At 33.5% G+C, this 22,703-nt stretch overlaps 1 protein-coding gene across 1 annotated transcript; it reads left to right on the forward strand.

The window, feature by feature from the left end:
• The first annotated feature begins 217 nt into the window (after positions 1-217).
• LOC115879186 (lactosylceramide 4-alpha-galactosyltransferase-like) lies at positions 218-21,600 on the forward strand. The gene is made up of 4 exons (XM_030895877.1): positions 218-510; positions 8,650-8,816; positions 14,558-14,817; positions 21,183-21,600. Exons 1-4 carry the CDS (start codon positions 330-332, stop codon positions 21,481-21,483), a joined length of 909 nt encoding a protein of 302 aa, XP_030751737.1. The 5' UTR covers positions 218-329; the 3' UTR covers positions 21,484-21,600.
• Positions 21,601-22,703: the final 1,103 nt, after the last annotated feature.

Genomic DNA, 22,703 nt, shown 5'->3' on the forward strand with positions numbered 1-22,703 from the left:
CCTAAAATTATGTGACAAAAATTAGCTAGATGAAATCAAATGCTCAAAATGCTCCCTTTCCTGTTAACTGCATATAATGATTGTCTTTTCAAAAGGCCTATTTTCTTGAACTATATTTCAATCTAGCTGATGCTTAACAACAACTAAAATCAATTAACAAGTTCACCTGTAATCTTTATCAATAAATTAGTATTATATGAATTTAAAACGCTGGAAAAGCGATAAGAACTCCTTATCACCCGAATCAAGCGCGCGCGATACTACTTAATGTATTTAATAACATTTACGTAGCGCCTAGCCTATAAAGTTGTCGTAGAAAAAATTCGGCAATGGTTAGAAAAGTCTGTACAAAAAACGCGTGTATTGTGATATTAATTTGTATCATTATATATTGCCTAATGAAAATCAGGACTATAGCCTTCTATAAACAGTATCACAAAATTGTGGAACCCACCAATCCGGTGTTTTGTTATTCCCTCAACGTGGTCGATAAGCTCAGAGATATACAAGGTGAGTGAAAAAAGCATAGACATAAATTTACCGTTGTATTATTATTTACACGATTGTATAATATAGATTTCATGTTCATCTATTTAGTATTTTTTATGATTTGTTACGTATCCTTGTTACTAATCTAAAACAGTTCTTTGACTTGGTGAGCATGTATTGTCAAAGTAATACAAGAATTTTGTGCCATTGAACATTGAACCTATTAAGTGCCTGATTTGTGGAATATAAAACAAAAGTTTTTGTTAAATAATAACTATTTAATCAACATTTTTAATTTATACCAATGAAGACATGTATTGATTACTTCGATTCCAAATAGCCCAAGAACCATTACTTGTACCGATTTTTACTAAGAGACATTTTTACGTAAAAAACAGTTACAGATGAAAAGTTATTACTCTTTAAACCAGTCAAAACATATGTAGGTGGCGTCATCTACAAGTAGGAGTCATATATTGATTCAAAATCAAATTTATCATGTCAAAAAATCAATTTTCATCCAAGAAAATTTCAAGACAAGACACTAAAAACATTAGACGATCAAATCTATTTTTCTAAGGCTCCTTGATTGAAATATAGTGTTTAAATATTATTAATTATATTATAATATTAAAATATCGTTAATTTTAGAGCCTTGAAGACGTTGATATTTTGTTACTAGTGGCGAAATATCTAGATGTTGGGGATATATGCATTAATTTTAGTAATATGTAAATTTTGTTCAATACTATAAAGGATGACTCTTAAATAAGTGCAAATTCTTTTTTGAAAATTATTTTTTTTTAATTTTTAGTTAATAACACTCTTCTTAAGGTACCGGGCAGATTCCTGCGTAGGCGTTCATATTTTTCTTCCTCATCAGATGGTTCTATTAACTGCAGCGACTTGGAGTGCTTGGAAGTCCTGTATACCTGTCCAATAACGAATATTTCTCAGCCAGGATAGCTTCCTTCGGCTTATTCCCCTTTTGCCCCCCTCTATTTTACCCTGGAGAATCAGACGCTGAAAGTGATAGCGTTCTCCATGTAGTATGTGTCCTAAATAGGCTATTTTCCTCTTCTTGGTGATTTCGAAGAGTTCACGTTTTTCTAGACCAGCTCTTCTGAGAATGTCTTCATTCCTCACACGGTCGACCCAGGGCACTCTTACACTGAGAAAAAGGATCTCTCAGTCGAAATGAATATGACTCTGACCCAAAAGATTGGCGCTTTTCAATAGGGCGAAGAACGACATTTCTTTACCCAAAGCATTAACTATCTTTTCATAAGCTTTAAAAAATTACTTTAGAGAATAGAAGAATCTATCTGTCCAAAGTATTTCACTCTTGACCCAAAATTAATATGCAAAGAAGTTCTTGCTACATGAACAGTAGTCTCTTTGATTCATGCAAAAATTCTTGATTGAAAAGGGACATTTTTTGATTAAAGAGGCACTTTTCTTAAACCAATAGCGAATACCATTGACTCAACTAAAATTTACTATAATAAATTATAATATTATGTAGTAAGTAAAGTGATATTATTTTCCTCGATAGTAGGTTGTAATTTCTGCTTCTTCACTCCTTGGTATTTTTTGGGGTGGTTCATCACTCTACAAATTACAAAAAAATGTTACATCACGATTAATCAAAGTAAAGCAAACAGATTGTTAAAATTATAAGCTTTGGTCACATTTTGGTTTTTTTGATACGACTTGAAATTCTAAAGTTTTTGTAATTATTTGCATAAAAAAATCGATACCTATATTCTTATTCTATCTATAGTCATGCATGCATTATCTATACAAATGCATTAGGTAAGTGTCTCTTACCTTCAGATATAGCCAATGAATGCTCTAATTTCCATTTTTTCAGAAATTCCTTTAAGGAATCCATATATCCTAAAATTTGTCCATAAAAAATGACAAATGCATGTTAATAACGATCACTAATTTGTTATATGATATGCGTTTAAAAAGCAAATTATGCAAAATTCCAAGTGGAAAATTCCAAGCAACAAAACCCGTGCGTACTATGATGTGCGACCTATGAAATCCGACGTGAGACTGATCGGACTGCCGACTGATTGTATATACCGTCCATCGTCATCGTCTTTGCGTGTCGTTATTATTTTTCATCAAAAGAGTATTTAGCTATTGGAAAAATGACCATGTTTCTTGAATGAAGTACTTCCTAGCGTATTTTTGTTATTATCTTAAAACAAAGTAACTTGCACTTGGTTGAATGAAAATAGATTCAAGAGAAATATTCGAATTTTTCAAGAGAACAAGTTTTCTTGAGTTAAGAGAGTTTTTTTTCAGGCAAAATATTTTCTTTCACGCTAAAATAAATTCTCTTGCCACTAATTTTTTTTTTCAAGAACGATGACGACTTTAGTTCAAGTCTATCTTTTTTATCAGTGTAGCATTCGTCGTAAGGTCCACATTTCGAAGGCTTCAATTCGGTTTATTGTTGCTACCTTCAGTGTGCATGCTTCCACACCATATAACAAAACGGACCAGACATAGAATAGACAGTTAATAACATAGTATCTTCATAATATGGCAACATAGATAGTAGATTAAATTTATAAAAGAAAACTCAGAAAGGGTCCAGCGGTACTCAAAATATAAGCGAAAAATCTTCTTTTTTTATTTTCCACCAGGACTGAACATTTTTGCACTTATTTAAGACTCGCCCTGTATGCTATGGGGGTCTTTTCATCTATATCATGATTAATAGTTAAGTATTTAGATATTTTTGGCATTAAAAAATGTTGCTAATCTAATCTAATCAAGTAAAATATGTGTGTTAATGTAACTTCATTAACCTTGATGCAATGCAATATTTCTGTATAAGTATCTTCAAAATCCACTTATAAATACATTAAGTATTTATGTTGTCAAGTCCAATAATACAATAATTAAAATGCAAAAAATAGGATGTTTCAACATCAACGTTGTTCTTTTAGACAACAATTATGAGTATGATTTTATTGCGAAATTTTTTTTTTTCGAAAAAGCAATGTTATTGAAATAAAGCAGATACTTATAAGAATAAAATAAGAGCTTGCGTAAGAGTCCAAAAATACTTATGTGTTATTATGTTGTCTTGTGTTATAATTTTGCTCCTTAAGCGGGATTTACACTTTTAATGTAAATGCAAAATGAATCATTCAGAGTAAAACCATCCAGTGTACGAGCCCTAACAACTATATGTTGAGATAAGGACATATTTTGGAATTATTGCCCTGGTTTTTCAAAATGACTGAAAAAAAAATATGTTTATTTTTTTAAATATAAACATAGCCATATATCCTAAACAACTTGACAATATTTTTATGAATTTGTAAATTAATCCATATTTATAGTAGCGGATTTTGTTCATAAAAGGACAAATTTGCTGACAACTAAATGTTGGGACAAGTATTTTTAAATAATTAATATCATCATAGGCGGCTTTGCTATAAACGTCACAAATGTCGCAAACTGTTTACTTCAGCATTGACAGCTTGTAAGTGACTCGATACTTCGAGTAGTGAGATTTACTGTAAGTAATTTATTTTTTTTAATTTTCAATTTTGTTAATTTAATTCAAAGTAATGGCCCGTGGAAAAGCTACAAATCAAAAACTACGCGAAATTATCATTCGTCAATACAGTACGGGAAAAACAATTCGAAAAATTTCTGATGATTTAATTATTCCAAAAACCACGGTCTTTAAAATAATAAAAAAATACGGCGAATTTGCCAATGTAGACGTTAGAGGTAAAAATTCGGGAAGGCCAAGAGTTGTATCTCAGAGAGACAAAAGGTAGTAAAATTTTGCAAGTCTGCGAGAAGAAGTACTCTTCGCGAAGTAACAGTTAAATGGAATACTGTAACTGGTTTAAATATATCATGAGAATGTTGCCGAAAATATATCCATAAATGCGGTCTGGGGTTTTACAAGGTAAACTTTATTTTGTGTGGATAATCAATTACCTGAAGATTATTGATACAAATTCTTATTTAGGCCGAAGAAAAACCGCTACTGACAGAAATTCAAAAGAAAAATCGCTAAAATTGGGCAAAATCTAAATTATCGTGGACACAAAATGATTGGAATAACGTCATATTTAGTGATGAGTCTAAATTTGATGTTTGCGTTAGAGATCATCGAAAACGAATTATACGAAATAAAGCAGAAGCCTTTCATAAAGATTGCTTGAAGAGGGTTGTTAAATTTCCTAAGGGGATTATGGTTTGGGGTTGCATGTCAGCAAGAGGTTTGGGCAAATTAAATTTTATAGATGGCACTGTTAACGCCCAAAAATATCAACATATACTTGAGACCTCACTTTTGCCTAGTGCTCAAGAATTGTTTCCAAACGAAGACTATATTTTCCAACAAGATGGAGCATCGTGCCATTCAGCAAAATCAACTAAAAATTGGTTCGGTAATAATAATATAAAAGTTCTATCCCATCCTGCAAGTAGTCTGGACCTCAATGTTATAGAAACTGTGTGGCCATAAAATGAAGCAATATTTAAGAAACCACCCTCAACGAACACTTTTTGATTTGCGTTCAAAACTGCAGGAAATTTGGGATAATTTTTCTCCTCAAATGTGCCAATCTTTGGTAAATACAATGCCATTAAGAATTCAGGCAGTTGTTAAGGCGAAAGGTGATGTAACTCCGTATTAAACAAATTTCTTGTTGTGCTGTCCCAATATATAGTTGTCAGCAAATTTGGCTTGATTTTGGCAAAATAAGGTATTATCAAAAGTGATTTGTTTGCAAAGTTATAAAAATATAGTAAAATTGTCTAGATCATATTGTAATGTTTGAATTTAGAATAATAAACAAAATAAATTGAGTCGTTTTAACAAATTATTATTTTTATTGCAAAAAAAGACCTTGTCCCAACATATAGTTGTTAGGGCTCGTAGTTATTGATTTTATGTAGGTTGCCTTTTAAGTTTTTACAATCGCTTGCAAACCAAAATCATGTGAACTCCCCCTGAAGATCATAAATTTAACAGCGGAATTTAATTACCTCGGCAGTTTGGTTTCGGACAAGGCCCATATCGACTCTGAAATTGAGCACAGGATTAGCAGCGCCTCAAGAGCATTCTGGAAATTTAAAGACATGGTTTTCTACAATCATGACTTGAGTACAAAAACGAAACTTGCAGTGTACCGAGCAATTATAATCCCCACCATGTTATATGGGAGTGCCGTACCGTCGGCACATGCATGCATTAAACAAGTTGCAACAGAGACACCTTAGACAGCCCCCATCCCCAAGTACCTTCGAGATCGTGCCTTGAAGTTGTACGAGAAAATCGGTACTATCCCCAATAGTACCCTAAAAATCTTCGATTACAATCCCGAGGACTATAGAAACTTCAAATACCTTAAAACCATTCTTCTAGACAATTAACTTTGTCCCCCCCCCCTTCTCATAATATAGTCCTCCCATTACCCCACACACCCCCCTTTTTTTCTTCCCCACATATTAGCAGGAATAATAGCTGACCATTCTTCGGCGGCTGATTTCTCGGAGGTGGACTTTTTTTTAGTGGGTATCAACACCGAGTCCCACACTGTCTAGGGGTTATTTCTATGACCGTCTCTCTCGAGATGGTCATGGAAATGATCACTATTCGTCTATAAAAGATTTTTCAACCACCCCCTCACAAAAAAAAAACCTTAGACAGCTCTTAAGAATCCGATGGTTCCATCATGTCTCAAACATATCGGTCCTTGAAAAAGCTAACTGCGAAAGTATTGAAGTCATGGTTACAAAATCCCGCTTAAGATGGGCTGGTCACGTATGCAGAATGCAAGAAAACCGCATATCAAAATCTCTGCTTTACGATGAGCTTGTAGACGGTAAGAGGAGGCCGAGTGGACAACTCAAAAGATATAAGGATATTTTCCACGAAAACTTAAAGGGGATTAACACGCAGAATGAGTGGGAAGAAGCAGCTTACAATAGAACTCGGAGAAGAGTGAATAAAGAGAAATGGAGAAGAAATGTAAACTCAGTTAACAGCGATAACCAAAAAGTAAAGAGGCAACAAAGCAATGATTTTTGAATGTCCGGAATGCGGTAGGCAGATAACATCACGTATCGGGCATTCAGTCACAGAAAAGCTCATGAAAGAAAACGCCTTGCGTGACCATCTTCTGATGCGTGTCAAATACTCGTCAGCGAGTAATGGCAGTATATGTATAATCGCTTGTTTCTTCGGTTGTACCTACTGGTCATATATCGCAACCATTCCATTAGATGATCGAAGAACTGTTAATGCCGAATGGTGTACAACAATTTGTTTGCCAATGGTCTTCGATGAAATAAGGAAATAGAACAAAAAACGTCGCATCATTCTTCATCACGACAATGCCAGCTCCCATAAATCACGTCAAACAACTGAATATTTGAAGGAGGAATATATCGAAATAATGTCTCATTGCCCGTATTAACCCGATTTATCGCCTAATGACTTTTTCTTGTTTCCTACCGTTAAACAAAAGATGCGCGGACAGCGATTTTTATCACCTGGGGAAGCTGTTGAAAATTTTCAAAACCATGTTTCTACGATATCAGTTTCAGAGTGGAAATAGCTATTTATGTAACAACTTGCGAAATGAATGTGGTTTAAGCACGGGACGCAAAATTGTGGACAATGCGTCGAGTGCTTAAAACACTCTTTTCGCAACGAATTTCATACAAGATTTTTTGTGAAAGCGGATAATTTGAGATTTTCATGCTATTACTATTACTTTTTTTAAACATTTTTTAAAATGTTCTGGTAATCGGTTTCTGGTAATCGGTTGTTTATCCATTGTTTAATGACAAAGTTCTGTCAGGTTCAAACGTCGCCGTATTTCCTACAAAGTTTTGTGAAAAAATGAGTCATAATGACGAGTCTTTCGATATCCAACAAGCTTCTGAAACTGCGCTATCCACGTTAGTGCCCGAGAAGTCGAAAAACCTATACGAGACCACCTACAACAACTTTGAAACCTGGGTCAAAGAAAAACATGTTGAGAATTTCACAGAAAAGATATTGCTAGCCTATTTCCTGAAGTTATCAACTACCTTAAAGCCGCCAACTCTGTGGAGTAAATATTCGATGCTCCGCACCATGATTTACCTGAACAGAAACGTAGATATTAGCAAATTCACAAACCTTATTGCATTTTTAAAAAGAGAAGCTTCCGGATATCAGGCAAATAAATCAAAGGTATTTACAAAACTGGAAATAGAACGCTTTATGAAAGAAGCCGATGACAAAGAATTCCTGTTAGCTAAAGTTGCCTTAATCGTTGGAGTATTTGGAGCATGTAGGAGGGAAGAAATTACGTTTTTGACCGTAGATGCCATTAAAGATTGTCGGTCATTTATTAGTGTGAAGATTCCGAATACAAAAACTCATTTTCCAAGAGTGTTTACGATTACTGAGAGACCAATAGATGGTGTCTCAATTTCTTACATGTATTTCGTAAGTACGCAAAACTTCGACCACTCAATGTGACGCATCAGCGATTTTTCTTGATGTATCGGAAAAATCAATGGTGTACCCTGCAAGTTGGAATCAATACAGTTGGGGGTATGCCAAAAAAGATAGCGGAATTTCTTGGACTCTCCAACGCCATTGAATACACTGGTCATTGGTTCCGGCGCAGTTCTGCAACAATGCTGGCAGATTCAAGAGCGGACATAACAGTTTTAAAGCGATATGGAGGTTGGCGATCAAGCTCGGTTGCTGAAGGTTACATTGAAAATTCAATTGAACAGAAAACCGAAATAGCAAAAAGAATCATGGGACAGAAAGATACGCCAAATAAGAAATTAAAAGCAGTTCACGTGTATAGAAGCAGAAGCTTCCAAGCATTGCCAGTACAAGAAATTTACTTATTCCGACTCCTACAACTTGCATTTCTCTTAGAGACGAAAAGTTGGATGCTCCTTGTATTCACTTTAATAATTTAAATAATTGTACCTTTAAGATTTATAATAAATAAATATTTTCATTGTTTCTAACGTTTAATTTTTTACTTTTAGGCACGTAGTTTCCACACAGTACAAGTAGTTTTAACACAGCCTTTATTAAAAACTCTTAAGTTCGACAAAATAATTTAAATTAAAAAAAATACAATTTTATTTCAGATACCGAAGTACTAGATGACATGTCAATATTTTTCCTGGATACATCTTGTAATTCTTTTTCAAATGGAAAGTTAGTCGTCACACCACGTCAAGCCTGTGCTGTAGAAAGTGCAGCCGTCATGAATCCTAACAGAATAGTATATCTTCTTTTTGCGTCACCAGGTATATTTCTATAAATAGTATGTATATTGTTTTACAACCATATGACACACTTTATATTGTTTTTTTTGTTTTGGGTACTTTAACAACAACAAAACTATTGAATTAATATTAAAAATAATTTCAAGTCCAACTCTGTTTTTTTAAATATTATTTAAACTGATTATAACAGGGTGGCACCTCTCATACGCCGCGGAAGCTCCAAGGAGAACGTTAGTTTATATCGAAATGAAATTTTGGCGGCATATGTAGGTTAACTGAAAGCATTTGACAAAAATATATAGAATTATACAGGGTGTCCCCAAAAAAAGTTACACATTAAAGTTGTGTTTTTTTCTACTGGAACACCCTATATATTAATTGATTTTCCGAATCTAGGAAAAACATAAAGGTGAGTTTTATTAAAGAAGCATATACCCAAAATCTAAGAATTTTGACATACATATTTCACATTTTGTGAAAATGAAGAGTAAATTTTAAATTTCGATAACAGTTAACTACATTTTAGTTGACCTTGTATAGCCTGATATTTAATTATAATAACCATTGTATGTTAAATCAAATTGAAATTTGACCTGGAAAGTTATACAGGGTGAGACAAAATTAATATGGAACATTAGTCACTTTTAAAAGCAAGTTGCTCCTTTATTTTAAATGGAACACCCAATATATTTTTCCGGTGTTCAATGGGGAATTTATATATCTTCAAAATATTATTAAGGTTGCCTACCCTTCAGACAAAAATTTTCCTAGATATTTTAATTTTTATGATTTTGCGTCAGTAGATCTTTATTATTTGAATAAATCTAGGGTGGCTGTGATATACCTTTTGTTAATTTAACATAAATTAACGATTGTAGAGTAAAATACTCAATGGTAGTAAAAAGATACACGTTTAAAACATATTTTAATTATTACAGAATTAAAACTAGATATAAACCCATAATTATGTGACAAAAACCAGCTAAATGAAACCAAATGGTTAAAATGCTTCCTTTCCTGTTAACTGCATAAAATGATTGTCTTTTCAAAAGGACCTTCTCATTTTTAAAGGCATTATGTGGAGTTCTACCTCGAAAAGCAGCTACAATAATTGCTCTCATGTTGTCGACAATAGTTGGTCCAGTTTTGTAAAGACTGTCTTTAACATATTATCCCTATAAAAAACAGACTAGATAAAATCAGAAGCATTTATATATAAGTATTCTATTACTAATTTAACTAATCGAAACATCAAAATAAAAACATTAAATCACCACAATACACCAAAACACTACTTTTACACTGGACGCGCGTTTCGCTAACCATGTTAGCATCATCAGCAGATGATTATAAACTAAAGTACAATCTACAAGTTCAGCGTTTATATACTCGCTCAGTGGGCACCGATAGGGCGTCGCAAAATCTAGCCAACCGAGTCAGAGCCCACTGAGCGTAACAGTTAGATTTCCGCCACTAGAGTAGTAGGAACAAAGAACTTGAAGGAATTGGACCGTTGTCTCTGTTCATACTATCTTTACATTTATTAATTCTGATGCTTTCATATGCATCTAATTGCCTGTAATTTGAGACTTGTTTAATTAATTTTAAATTATTAAGATCTATACAATGTTCTTTATCAACAATATGTTCGGCAACGCAAGATTTATCCGGTCTACCATATCTTATCTGAGCTAAATGTTCTTTAAATCTAGTTAATATTGATCTTCTAGTTTGCCCAACATATTTCTGATTACAATCTTTACAAGAAATTTCATAAATACCCGACCTTTCCAGTGGAGGTGTTTTATCCTTTGGATTACCTAATAATTGTTGTAATTTATTATTAGCACTATACACAAATTTATAATTGACATTCTTAAAAATTCCTTTTAGACCACGGGATAACTCTCTATCAAATGGTATCGAAAAATATTTAGACGTATCTTTCTCCACTTGAAAAGTCGAATTTTCAGAAATCATTAACCTATATCTACCTTTTCTAATTAATTTATCAACTAGTGAAGGAGAATATCCATTACACTCAGCTACATTCCTAATGTAACCTCTTTCTATTGCATATCTTTCGTTGGAAAGTGGGAAACTAAGTAATCTATGAACTAAGAAATTTAAACTAGCCATTTTATGTTCAACACTATGATGTGATTCATTAGGAATATATCTGCGTGTGGTCGTATTTTTCCTATAGATATCAAATTCCTAATACATCTAGAAATGGTAATCTGTCGTTGTTCCGCAATTTCAATGTGTCGCAATTTCATGCGTAAATTTAATGGAAGGAAAACGATTATTTAGCTTAGAAATAAAATTATCTATGGTGTCTGAATGTGTGTCAAAAACAGCAAAAATATCATCCACATACCTAAACCATACTCTTGGAAAATACTCAAACTGATTCTTAGCCTCCACTTCAAACCTGCTCATGAATAAATTAGCCAAAAATGGAGACAATGGATTACCCATTGCTGTACCTTCCCGCTGTTCAAAAAAGTTGTTTCATACATAATTTGAGTTTCATAGTTTGAGCTTACATCGCATCGTTAAAAAGTGCTCTGAATTAGCCTACATATGCTCACAAAATTTTATTTCAATACAAACTTTCGTTCTCCTTGGAGCCTCTGCGGCGTATCGGAAGCGCCACCCTGTATTCATTGCAACAATATTGATGAGGGCTAATTAATATTGAATAAGGAAAATCGGACCAATTGAAAGATTTGAATAAATAAAACTTAAAATAAAATAATTTTAAGTCTATGGGATAAATAATATCCAGGTCAGCAATTTAAAAATATTATTTTTGACTTTTTTATTGTGAATTTGAAATCTTAATGTACGATCTAATAATATGCATAATATTAATCGTAGTTATTATAAATAAATCAATTTCTGCAAACTAGTTTCTAATGCTCTATATGTTTTGAATGGGTTACCACCCTCCATATTGCACAAATTTATTTTTCGTTCAATTTTATGTATAGCCCTTTCAACAGATCTTCTTCCGAATGCATTTTGTACTCTGTGTTGTAAGTAGTTTTATTGTATGTGATTTTCCGTATTTAATGTTTTACGCCACGTCATTGTTAAGTTCTAAATTCATCAATATTGTAACGATGAATATATTAAATATTTAAACAAACATAGCCGGACTTGAAATTAGTTTAAAAAATTGTGTTTAAATGCCTGAAACAAAAAAAAAATAAGCGTGGCATATCATTGCACTCAGGAGACTGAATTTGTTCAAAAAATTAACTAAAAAATGCAGGTCCGTATTAAAAAAAAATAAGTTGGCCTATACAGGGTGAGTTTCCTACGATGTTCTCTATGGGTATCTCGGAAACTACTTGAGATAGAGAGTCGGTTAAATGGGGAAAGAATTGCAGTTTTGTGGGGTCATAAATATGCGCCTTCAAAAGTTCATGGCTTACTAGATATTTCGAAAAAAACAAATTTTGGCTATTTTAAAAATTGTCCCTAATTCCATTATAATCTATTTTAGACAAAAAGTTTTCAGATAAAAGTTGTAGATAATCACATCCCTAATGAGATTGTGTTCTCCGACTTTTTCTAAAGCCTGTCATTTTTGACATATGACACAAACATATGTTTTATTAAATGGAAACCATAGTTGGCCATGACTTCATAAAAAGCGCCATTTTTTACGCTTTTCAGCGATATAAGCTATAATATGTTTCTTTCGCAAAATTACTGAGTTATAGCCAATTCTTATCTTTCTTGACTAATTTCACTTAGTTAGCCATGGAAACAAGTTCAATCGTTGATTAAAATAAACAAAAATTGTAAATAAGAGTTTTTCAAATGAAGAAAAGCGTGTAGGATTATTGGTTCAACTTTTCTTGGCTATACAGTTTCGAAGGTACGTTGGCCGTTGACCGGTGAACGTTACTTCGTTTTTTAGAGAACGGTTTTCAAGACATGTTAGAAAAGTTAAATTTTGATACTAGCGCATTGCAAAATAAAAACACTAAATCACCACAATACATCAAAACACTTTTACTTTTATACTGGCACTGTATGATGCTGTACTTTTCAGTGTAAAAGTAAAAGTGTTTTGGTGTATTGTGGTGATTCAGTGTTTTTATTTTGCTGTGTAACACCAAATGTTCCAACCCTCAACTGTAACTAGCGCATTAATAGAGTGGTTCAAACATGACTTTCATTATGACACACTAAACCCCCCCCCCCACAATGAAAGAAATGTTAAAAATTATTTATATCATAATTATGTTGACTCAGGGATAGAAAGAGGTGGACCAATTGCATGGGTCTCCTCGGTCACTTAACCTATCCATTTTAGATTTTTTTATGCGGTATGGGTAACAACAAGGTTTACAAAAGAACTTATGAATTGAGAGAAGCACTCGAAGAGGCGAAACAGGAGAAGCTTAATTAAGTCGACCGGTCGTTCTGTGAGAATAGCTAGAAATTCAGTTTTAAAAAGATGCATTTATGTACTCAAAACAATTGCGGATTTTTTGAAAATTTTCTAAAATAACTTGTAGTGATATTATTTCTTAAGTTTTAGTTTGTGTAATGCAAATTGTAAAGAGCCGTTTAATAATATATTTTGTCTTTTTATAAGTTATAAATCATAACAAAATTAGAACATTCGTTATGTCTAAAAAGTTAGCGTCTAAGGTCACAAATTCTGCTGCAGCACGTATATGGGCGTTACATGTCCTTGTATTCTTTAGTCATAGATATTCATCCATCTTGTTCTTTTTTTGTTTCGTTCTTACTTACTCAATGATCATTACTTTTTAAAAATTTTCGGCCATAATTTCGGGGGGCGGTTTGAACCCCCAAAACACCCCCCCAGATACGGCCCTGCTTTCTCCCAATGATTTCTTTTTGTGGGGTTATGTAAAATCCAAAGTGTATGGTCATAATAGGGCTAATAATCTGGATGAGCTTCAAGTAAAAATACGAGAGGCTTTTCAAACTATTAGCCCTAATATGTTAGCCAATGTCAGCCGGGGATTTTACGACCGCCTAGGCTTCTGCTTAGCACAAGGTCTTTTTGAACACTTGTTATAACTTTTTTATATTTAGAGTAATATTTTAGTTTTTTTCGGGTTTAGAGAATTTATTTATTTTTAATTTTGGCTTGTAAACACACTCAAATAATAAATATTTAAGTATTTTTATTTTAAATGTTACCTAGTAAAGGTCAACACTTAAAATGAAAATAATAAATACTCGGCACTCCTCGCGTCGTATCCCTAGTGTCACGACCGACCCGTCCAAGCACAACTGCAACTGCGTGCTGCCTGACCAGCCCATGACCAGCCGACTAGCCGGCAGTAAATCTCTAGTACGAAGGCAAATCGGGTAAACGTAAATTCGTCCGGCAACTTGCTATGTTACTAGTAGCCTGGTCTTCTCTGTATAAGCCGACGCCTGGAGTCTGAAGAGGACAGAGAACAAACAGACGTTCAACGTGTACAGTTGCCGTGCGCTAAATTCAAAATAAATTCCTTTTAGATAAATATGTAGATAAATTGTAAATAAGTTATAAATAGTTCTTTAAGTAGTTTTATCGTTATTTTTTTTACTTAGTGTTAAATAAATTGTGTTTAAATAAATTAAACTTTCTATCCACACGGAACCGACGAAAAACGTAACACATTGTACCTCATTCGTCCGCAATTAACTTTTATTTTAGTATTTGTTTCGAAATTTTTGCGAAGATTTTCTAAATATATTTTTTTATATTAAAAGAACTTTCTAATATCTTACTCTTTTTAGGTTATTGTTATTGTGGAAATATGGAGGCATATACATGGACTTGGACGTGATAGTAATAAAATCTTTAGAATCTTTACCCAACAACTTCGCAGCCGCTGAATCAGGCTCAAAAATAAACAACGATGTTATTGGATTCAGCAAAAAAGGTGTTGGCCACGATCACGTTCAAGTAAGTCTGGAGGATCTCTCGGACAAGTACAAAGGGGACAGTTGGACAGGGAATGGACCAGATATAACCACAACGTAAGTAGTTTTACTTTTGTAGAGAGCTCATTACTAGAAAACAGCTGTGTATTTCGCCACTGAAACAGAAAGAAATAAAATAATTTGAATATTTTAATTATTTAATAATTAGAATCCAGTAGAAATTAACTTCGCAGTGGATCTTTACTTGTAAACAAATTTATCTATTCAAACAAAAAAATAGGGTTTCATTAGATTAGAATTATTCTGCATCTGCAGTTGTATCCTTTTCACAGAGACTAATAGTTTGGAGATTTTGAACTTGAATATTTAATACATATAGTCCTTTGCCAATAGCATGTCATCAGCTAATACAAAAAGAACCCCACATTTGTCAGACTGTCACACTGATGAGGTTTTGATTTAGGGTGGGACAAAAAAAGTGGCAAGTCGGTACCAAAATATGTTTTACCTTGTGTTCACTTTTCACATTTTCGTTTAAAGAAAAATCATATTTTAAATTTCAATCTAGAGCGGCTGTGTTAAAAATACTAATTTTTAATCAAGGAGCCTTGGAAAAATAATGTTGATCATCTAATGTTTACGTGTCTTGTGGTTAAAAGATGCCCAAATCGTCATTTTAATCATATCTCAATTTTTTTAAATGGGACAAAGCATTTTTTACGAATAATTTGGTACCACACACTTGGTATTTCGAGCCAAATTATCGTTATAATCCGCATGTTACAATTTGAAATAAACCATATGCGAAAACGTCAAACGTTGACATATGACATGTCATTCTATTGAGACTGTCATTTTCTATCGAATAAAGTAAAAAAATACCGGGGCGTGGTGCCATTTAAAAATCAAAAGTTGTAGTCATTGCCGGTGAAACAGGAAGTGACCAAGAACAATTGAATACGCCAAGCAGTCCTAATTTATGTCATATACTGACATACCAAATCTTGCTTTTTTTATCTGAGAAAATAAAAAAGTTATAGGGGTAAGCTATTTTTGAGACGCACCCGGTATATTAAAAAATAATTTATCATTTCTTTAAAGTTTTATTTACATAAAATTACTATTTATTTAAATATATATAACTACTCTTTATTAAAAATGTCTTCAAAAAATGTAAGACTTACAAGAGTCTTGCATCAAGACCAAGGCTGTGCCAAGGCCATGGACAAGGGAGCAGCTTTATCGCACGAGCGAAAAACACCCTTACTTATATATTAATAAATAAAATATGTTTCTTCGTTATGGTCATTTTGTTTTTGTGAATTGGAAAATTTTTTTCCCGGGCCGGTTTCCGCTTCCCCATCGATGTTTTATAAAAATAAAAAAATAACATAATTATAATTAAACATAATAAAATTACATAATTATTTCTATTCTTTTTTTCAGATTGGCCAAACGACTCTGCAATACCGGTGACGTATCAAAAATGGCCGGCCAAACCTGCAAGGATTTCCAGATTTATCCATCGAACACCTTCTATCCCATTTCCTGGCAGGACTGGGAATCCTACTTCAATCCGGACAAGATGGATCACGTGATGGAAAAGATCAAAGACAGCTACGTCGTCCATGTTTGGAATAAGCTGAGCAAGGACAAACGAGTTCATCTCTATGAAGAGTCGCCATACTTGAAGTTAGCAAGGGAATACTGTCCCGAAACTGTGAGAAATTTGGAGGAAGCGTTTTAAAGAAAATGTGATTTGAGAAGCATACAAAACCGATGTCGTATTCTAGATATAATTTTGATATTTTTTGTAAAATGTATTTATTTTGGTTTCATAAAATAAATTATTTTTTTATTTACTTCCTTCGTCTACTGACTACCTCATTGTCGATAAGTAGCGTGAAGTAAAATGATCTGGTATGACTCCCCAACTAGCATTTATAGTGGCAGATACGTAACTGCTACTATCAAAGCCACTACAAAGTGGGCGGTGACCATCGGCGGCTACGTCGGCATCGTATATTCGTAGCTGCTAAGTAACTGCGACCAAAATGGGGAAAGATTTTGAGTAGCCGGGTAGTGTCATGGGTAGTTTTTGCCACTACAAGAGTTACTATGATGTGTTACTGTAAATGGCCTACTGGTGAATGCGACTTATCCGTTACGAAGCTGCCTAGTCGCGGGTTCGTGGCAGCCAAGTGTTAGCCACCGACATGTGGAACTTTCGTTAAACTGTTGAACTTAAAGTCCCTAGATATATAAAGTACCGCAATTGGTTTGTTCAATGTTATTGGCGCCAAAATGGCGGATTTTTGGGGTATTTCTGGTAAAAATGTAGTGGTAGGACTGTTTAAGTGTCACATTTGTCTGTGCATTTGTCTGAATTTGTCATGTCAAATGTTGAGAAGCTGTCAATTTCAGGGTAAAAATATTTATCCACATATTTTAAAATAATTATAAAGCAACTAAAATGCTACAAATTTATTAGTTAATAATGTATAGACGTCGATATCTTTAGTGAAGAAATGTGTATTACACGAAAAGGCCGCCATTTGATGTGTTTTCTAACATCGTCGATATTCAATACACGTTAGGTCAGAAAAACGTAACACTTTGTACGTCATTCGTCCGCAATTAACTTTTATTTAGTATTTGTTTCGAAATTTTTTGCGTGAGAATTTCCTAAATATATTTTAAATTAAAATATCTTCCTAGTATCTTACTCTTTTTAGGTTATTGTTATTAGAAATAATATGGAGGCATATACATGGACTTGGACGTGATAGTAATAAAATCTTTTAGAATCTTTTACTCCAACATCCTTCTGCAGCCGCTGAATCTAGGCCTCAAAAAATAAACAACGATGTTATTGGATTCAGCAAAAAGGCCACGATCACGTTCAAGTAAGTCTGGAGGATCTCTCGGACAAGTACAAAGGGGACAGTTGGACAGGGAATGGACCAGATATAACCACAACGTAAGTAGTTTTACTTTTGTAGAGAGCTCATTACTAGAAAACAGCTGTGTATTTCGCCACTGAAACAGAAAGAAATAAAATAATTTGAATATTTTAATTATTTAATAATTAGAATCCAGTAGAAATTAACTTCGCAGTGGATCTTTACTTGTAAACAAATGTATCTATTCAAACAAAAAAATAGGGTTTCATTAGATTAGAATTATTCTGCATCTGCAGTTGTATCCTTTTCACAGAGACTAATAGTTTGGAGATTTTTTGAACTTGAATATTTAATACATATAGTCCTTTGCCAATAGCATGTCATCAGCTAATACAAAAAGAACCCCACATTTGTCAGACTGTCACACTGATGAGGTTTTGATTTAGGTGGGACAAAAAGTGGCAAGTCGGTACCAAAATATGTTTTACCTTTGTGTTCACTTTTCACATTTTCGTTTAAAGAAAATCATATTTTAAATTTCAATCTAGAGCAGTTGTGTTAAAAAATACTAATTTTTAATCAAGGAGCCTTGGAAAATAATGTTGATCATCTAATGTTTACGTGTCTTGTGGTTAAAAGATGCCCAAATCGTCATTTTAATCATATCTCAATTTTTTTTAAATGGGACAAAGCATTTTTACGAATAATTTGGTACCACACACTTGGTATTTCGAGCCAAATTATCGTTATAATCCGCATGTTACAATTTGAAATAAACCATATGCGAAAACGTCAAACGTTGACATATAACATGTCATTCTATTGAGACTGTCATTTTCTATCGAATAAAGTAAAAAAATACCGGGGCGTGGTGCCATTTAAAAATCAAAAGTTGTAGTCATTTCCGGTGAAACAGGAAGTGACCAAGACCAATTGAATACGCCAACCAGTCCTAATTTATGTCATATACTGACATACCAAATCTTGTTTTTTTATCTGAGAAAATAAAAAAGTTATAGGGGGTAAGCCATTTTTGAGACGCACCCGGTATATTAAAGTTTTATTTACATAAAATTACTAAAAATACTATTTGTTTAAATATATAGCCTATGTAGAAACTACTCTTTAGTAAAAATGCCTTCAAAAAATGTAAGACTTACAAGTAGTCAAGGGAGTCTTGGTTTTGGTATTGCATTTAGCCATTACTAATTTTGTCAGTGAAATAGCCTGGCAAGTATGAAGTTTTTTGCAAAGCACTATGTGGAATAGTCTCGTAGTTATTAGATTTAGATTTGCTAACTAGATAATAGCTCTCATCACTCATCAGGAAATCTAATCAAATTCTGAGCTTATATAGAGTATTCCAATAAGAGGGTTTTGGATGTTGATAACAAATAAAATAAAAGTTTCTTAACATACCTGAAAGTTATTTATGGCAGTGTACCGGGTGTCCCACTAAGAATAGCTCTCGGCTGTATCTCGAAAAGTATTAGCCGTAGGGCTTACGGAAAAAAATATTAATAACTAAAGGGGCTATGAAAATTATGTAATATTGCTGGAAATTATTTTCAAGTTTGTAAAAGGGCCGCTAGGTGGCGCAACTGCTATGGAAAATAAGAAAATATATTTTTTACAGAATTTTGCTTAGATAATGGGTACTATAAATAATAGCTTCATAATCTTCAGTAATTTTTTTTTTTTTGTTAGAACCATTTTCCCATATCTGCTAAAATAAAGTGGTGGGGGAAGGTTAGATCTATCTTTATTTAAATGTTAATAACTCCGGACTGGATGATCAGAATCCAACAAACGAGGGCTCGTTTAAAAGGGCGTTTCTTACTTAACATTATACCATAATAATAATAATAAGGTTTTGGTTTGGTGCCTTTATTATTTGAAGTAGTTGAAGTTGTTGGCATTTTGAAAAAGCAATCAAAAGATAAAAAACGCTGCTAAGACTATCAAATTGTTGATCTAATAACAATTTGACGTTTATACTAATTACGTCAAAAGCAACTTTTTTCCAAAGCCTACCATGACTTCACTGAATCATCGTTTCTTGTTCACTATTATTAATATCTTAATTATTAGATATTAATACATCTGATATTATGATATTCTGGTATATCGTCGATTTTAAAATAAACTAACTGTTTCTATCTTATTTTTAGGTTAGAATGGGCATAATCAGGAGGGCTACTGATACCGTGTAAGGTAATTAAGGGCTTATTTTTTGGTATTTATTATAATTTTGCTAATATCTTCGGTTTGCTAATATCTTCGACTTTTTAAGCTTTTACTACTCTTTACTATCAGTTAAAATTAATTATTGCATTTAATTTTTTTGAAAAAACGTGCAATGTTTGTTAAATTGTATGACAACGCCCCCTAGCGTCTACGTTCAAAAGCTTATTATTATTGTTTATATGGTACAATATAGAGTAAGAAACGCTCTTTTAAACGAGCCCTCGTTTGTTGGATTCTGATCATCCAGTCCAGAGTTATTGATATTCAAATAAAAACAGATCTAACCTTCCCCCACCACTTTTTTTGGTAGATAGGGGAAAATGGCTCTAACAAAAGATATTCAAAATTTACTGAAGATTATGAAGCTATTACTTATAGTACACCTTATCTCAGAAAAATTGTGTAAAAACTCCATTTTCTTATTTTTTGTTGCAGTTGCGCCCCCTAGCGGTCGTTCTACAAACTTGAAAATAATTTCCAGCAATTTCCCATAGCTTCTTTAGTTATAAATATTTTTTTCCGCAGCCGCTACGGCTAATACTTTCCGAGATACCGCCGAGAGCTATTCTTAGTGGGACACCCTGTATAGCAGGACAGTGTAGAATTATACGTGGAACACAATATCTGCCAAATGGCCACAACGACTTCTCTGGCAGCACACAGTTCTTTTGTTGACATTTTCCATTACTGCTGAACAAATTTCGAGAGTTATGTTATAAATTATTTGCCTAATTTCTTATTTCAATTGTTGAATGAACCAATGATACCCTCAGTCCAAAAACCGCACCAAACTGTGACATGGTGTGACAATCGTGTGATACGATCTGTCTGGATTTCGTGGCAAATCATAATATAACAATTATTATTGAACGAAGAAATTAGGCGAATAATTCGTGACAATGTAACTCCGGGACTGTGTTCAGCAGTAATGGAAAATTTTAAAAAAAGAATTGTGTACTGCCAGAAAAGTCGTGATGGCCATTTGGTAGATATTGTGTTCCACGTATAATAATACACTGTTCTACGCACTAAATAACTTTTAGGTATGTTATGAAACTTTTATTTTATTCGTTATCAACATCCGAAATCTCTTATTGGAATACCCTTTATAATGTACCTTTTATTATTGCATTGTAATAAATGATCCTGACTCGTGTTCTGATAACGATCTAATAAAGATTATTGTGTTACGTAGCCCTTTCTATTATCGTTCTATAAAATATGTTCGATGTTTTATAAAAATAGAGAAAAATAACATAATTATAATTAAACATAATAAAATTACATAATTATTTCTATTCTTTTTTTCAGATTAGCCAAACGACTCTGCAATACCGGTGACGTATCAAAAATGGCCGGCCAAACCTGCAAGGATTTCCAGATTTATCCATCGAACACCTTCTATCCCATTTCCTGGCAGGACTGGGAATCCTACTTCAATCCGGACAAGATGGATCACGTGATGGAAAAGATCAAAGACAGCTACGTTGTCCATGTTTGGAATAAGCTGAGCAAAGACAAACGAGTTCATCTCTATGAAGAGTCGCCATACTTGAAGTTAGCAAGGGAGTACTGTCCCGAAACTGTGAGAAATTTGGAGGAAGCGTTTTAAAAACAATGTGATTTAAGAAGCATACAAAACCGATGTTGTATTCTAGATATAATTTTGATATTTTTTTGTAAAATGTATTTATTTTGGTTTCATAAAATAAATTATTTTTTTTATTTACCTCCTTCGTCTACTGTCTACCTCATTGTCCATAAGTAGCGTGAAGTAAAATGATCTGGTATGACTCCCCAACTAGCATTTATAGTGGCAGATACGTAACTGCTACTATCAAAGCCACTACAAAGTGGGCGGTGACCATCGACGGCTACGTCGGCGTCGTATATTCGTAGCTGCTAAGTAACTGCGACCAAAATGGGGAAAGATTTTGAGTAGCCGGGTAGTGTCTTGGGTAGTTTTTGCTACTACAAGAATTACTATGATGTGTTACTGTAAATGGCCTACTGGTGAATGCGACTTATCCGTTACGAAGCTGCCTAGTCGCGGGTTCGTGGCAGCCAAGTGTTAGCCACCGACATGTGGAACTTTCGTTAAACTGTTGAACTTAAAGTCCCTAGATATATAAAGTACCGCAATTGGTTTGTTCAATGTTATTGGCGCCAAAATGGCGGATTTTTGGGGTATTTCTGGTAAGAATGTAGTGGTAGGACTGTTTAAGTGTCACATTTGTCTGTGCATTTGTCTGAATTTGTCATGTCAAATGTTGAGAAGCTGTCAATTTCAGGGTAAAAATATTTATCCACATATTTTAAAATAATTATAAAGCAACTAAAATGCTAGAAATTTATTAGTTAATAATGTATAAACGTCGATATCTTTAGTGAAGAAATGTGTATTACACGAAAAGGCCGCCATTTGATGTGTTTTCTAACATCGTCGATATTCAATACACGTTAGGTAGTGGATTGAATTTATTTATGCTCCAGTGAATATTTTTAACAATCTTATTTGTAGTATAACCTATTGGTACATCAAACTTCATTATAGAACAAGACAAGACCACAATAGATCTGGGAAGTTCGCAAATTCAATATTAATATACCACCTGATATTACGTTAAAATGAAGGTAAACTGTAGATAATAAACGTAATTCTATTACAATTAATAAATATTTTATTTTACGGCTCGCCTGTCAATGTTGGTCGGCCACATTGGCGCCGGACCGACCAGCTGCTTAAAAAGCCGAAACAGCGAAATGTTGGCCTCCTTTTTAAATTTGCCGCTAGTTTTGGAGCCAATATGGCGGTAATTGCGGTACTTTATA

Source organism: Sitophilus oryzae, unplaced genomic scaffold (assembly GCF_002938485.1).
Source record: "Sitophilus oryzae breed Bouriz unplaced genomic scaffold, Soryzae_2.0 scaffold_1576_pilon_pilon, whole genome shotgun sequence".
Lineage (NCBI taxonomy): Eukaryota > Metazoa > Arthropoda > Insecta > Coleoptera > Curculionidae > Sitophilus > Sitophilus oryzae.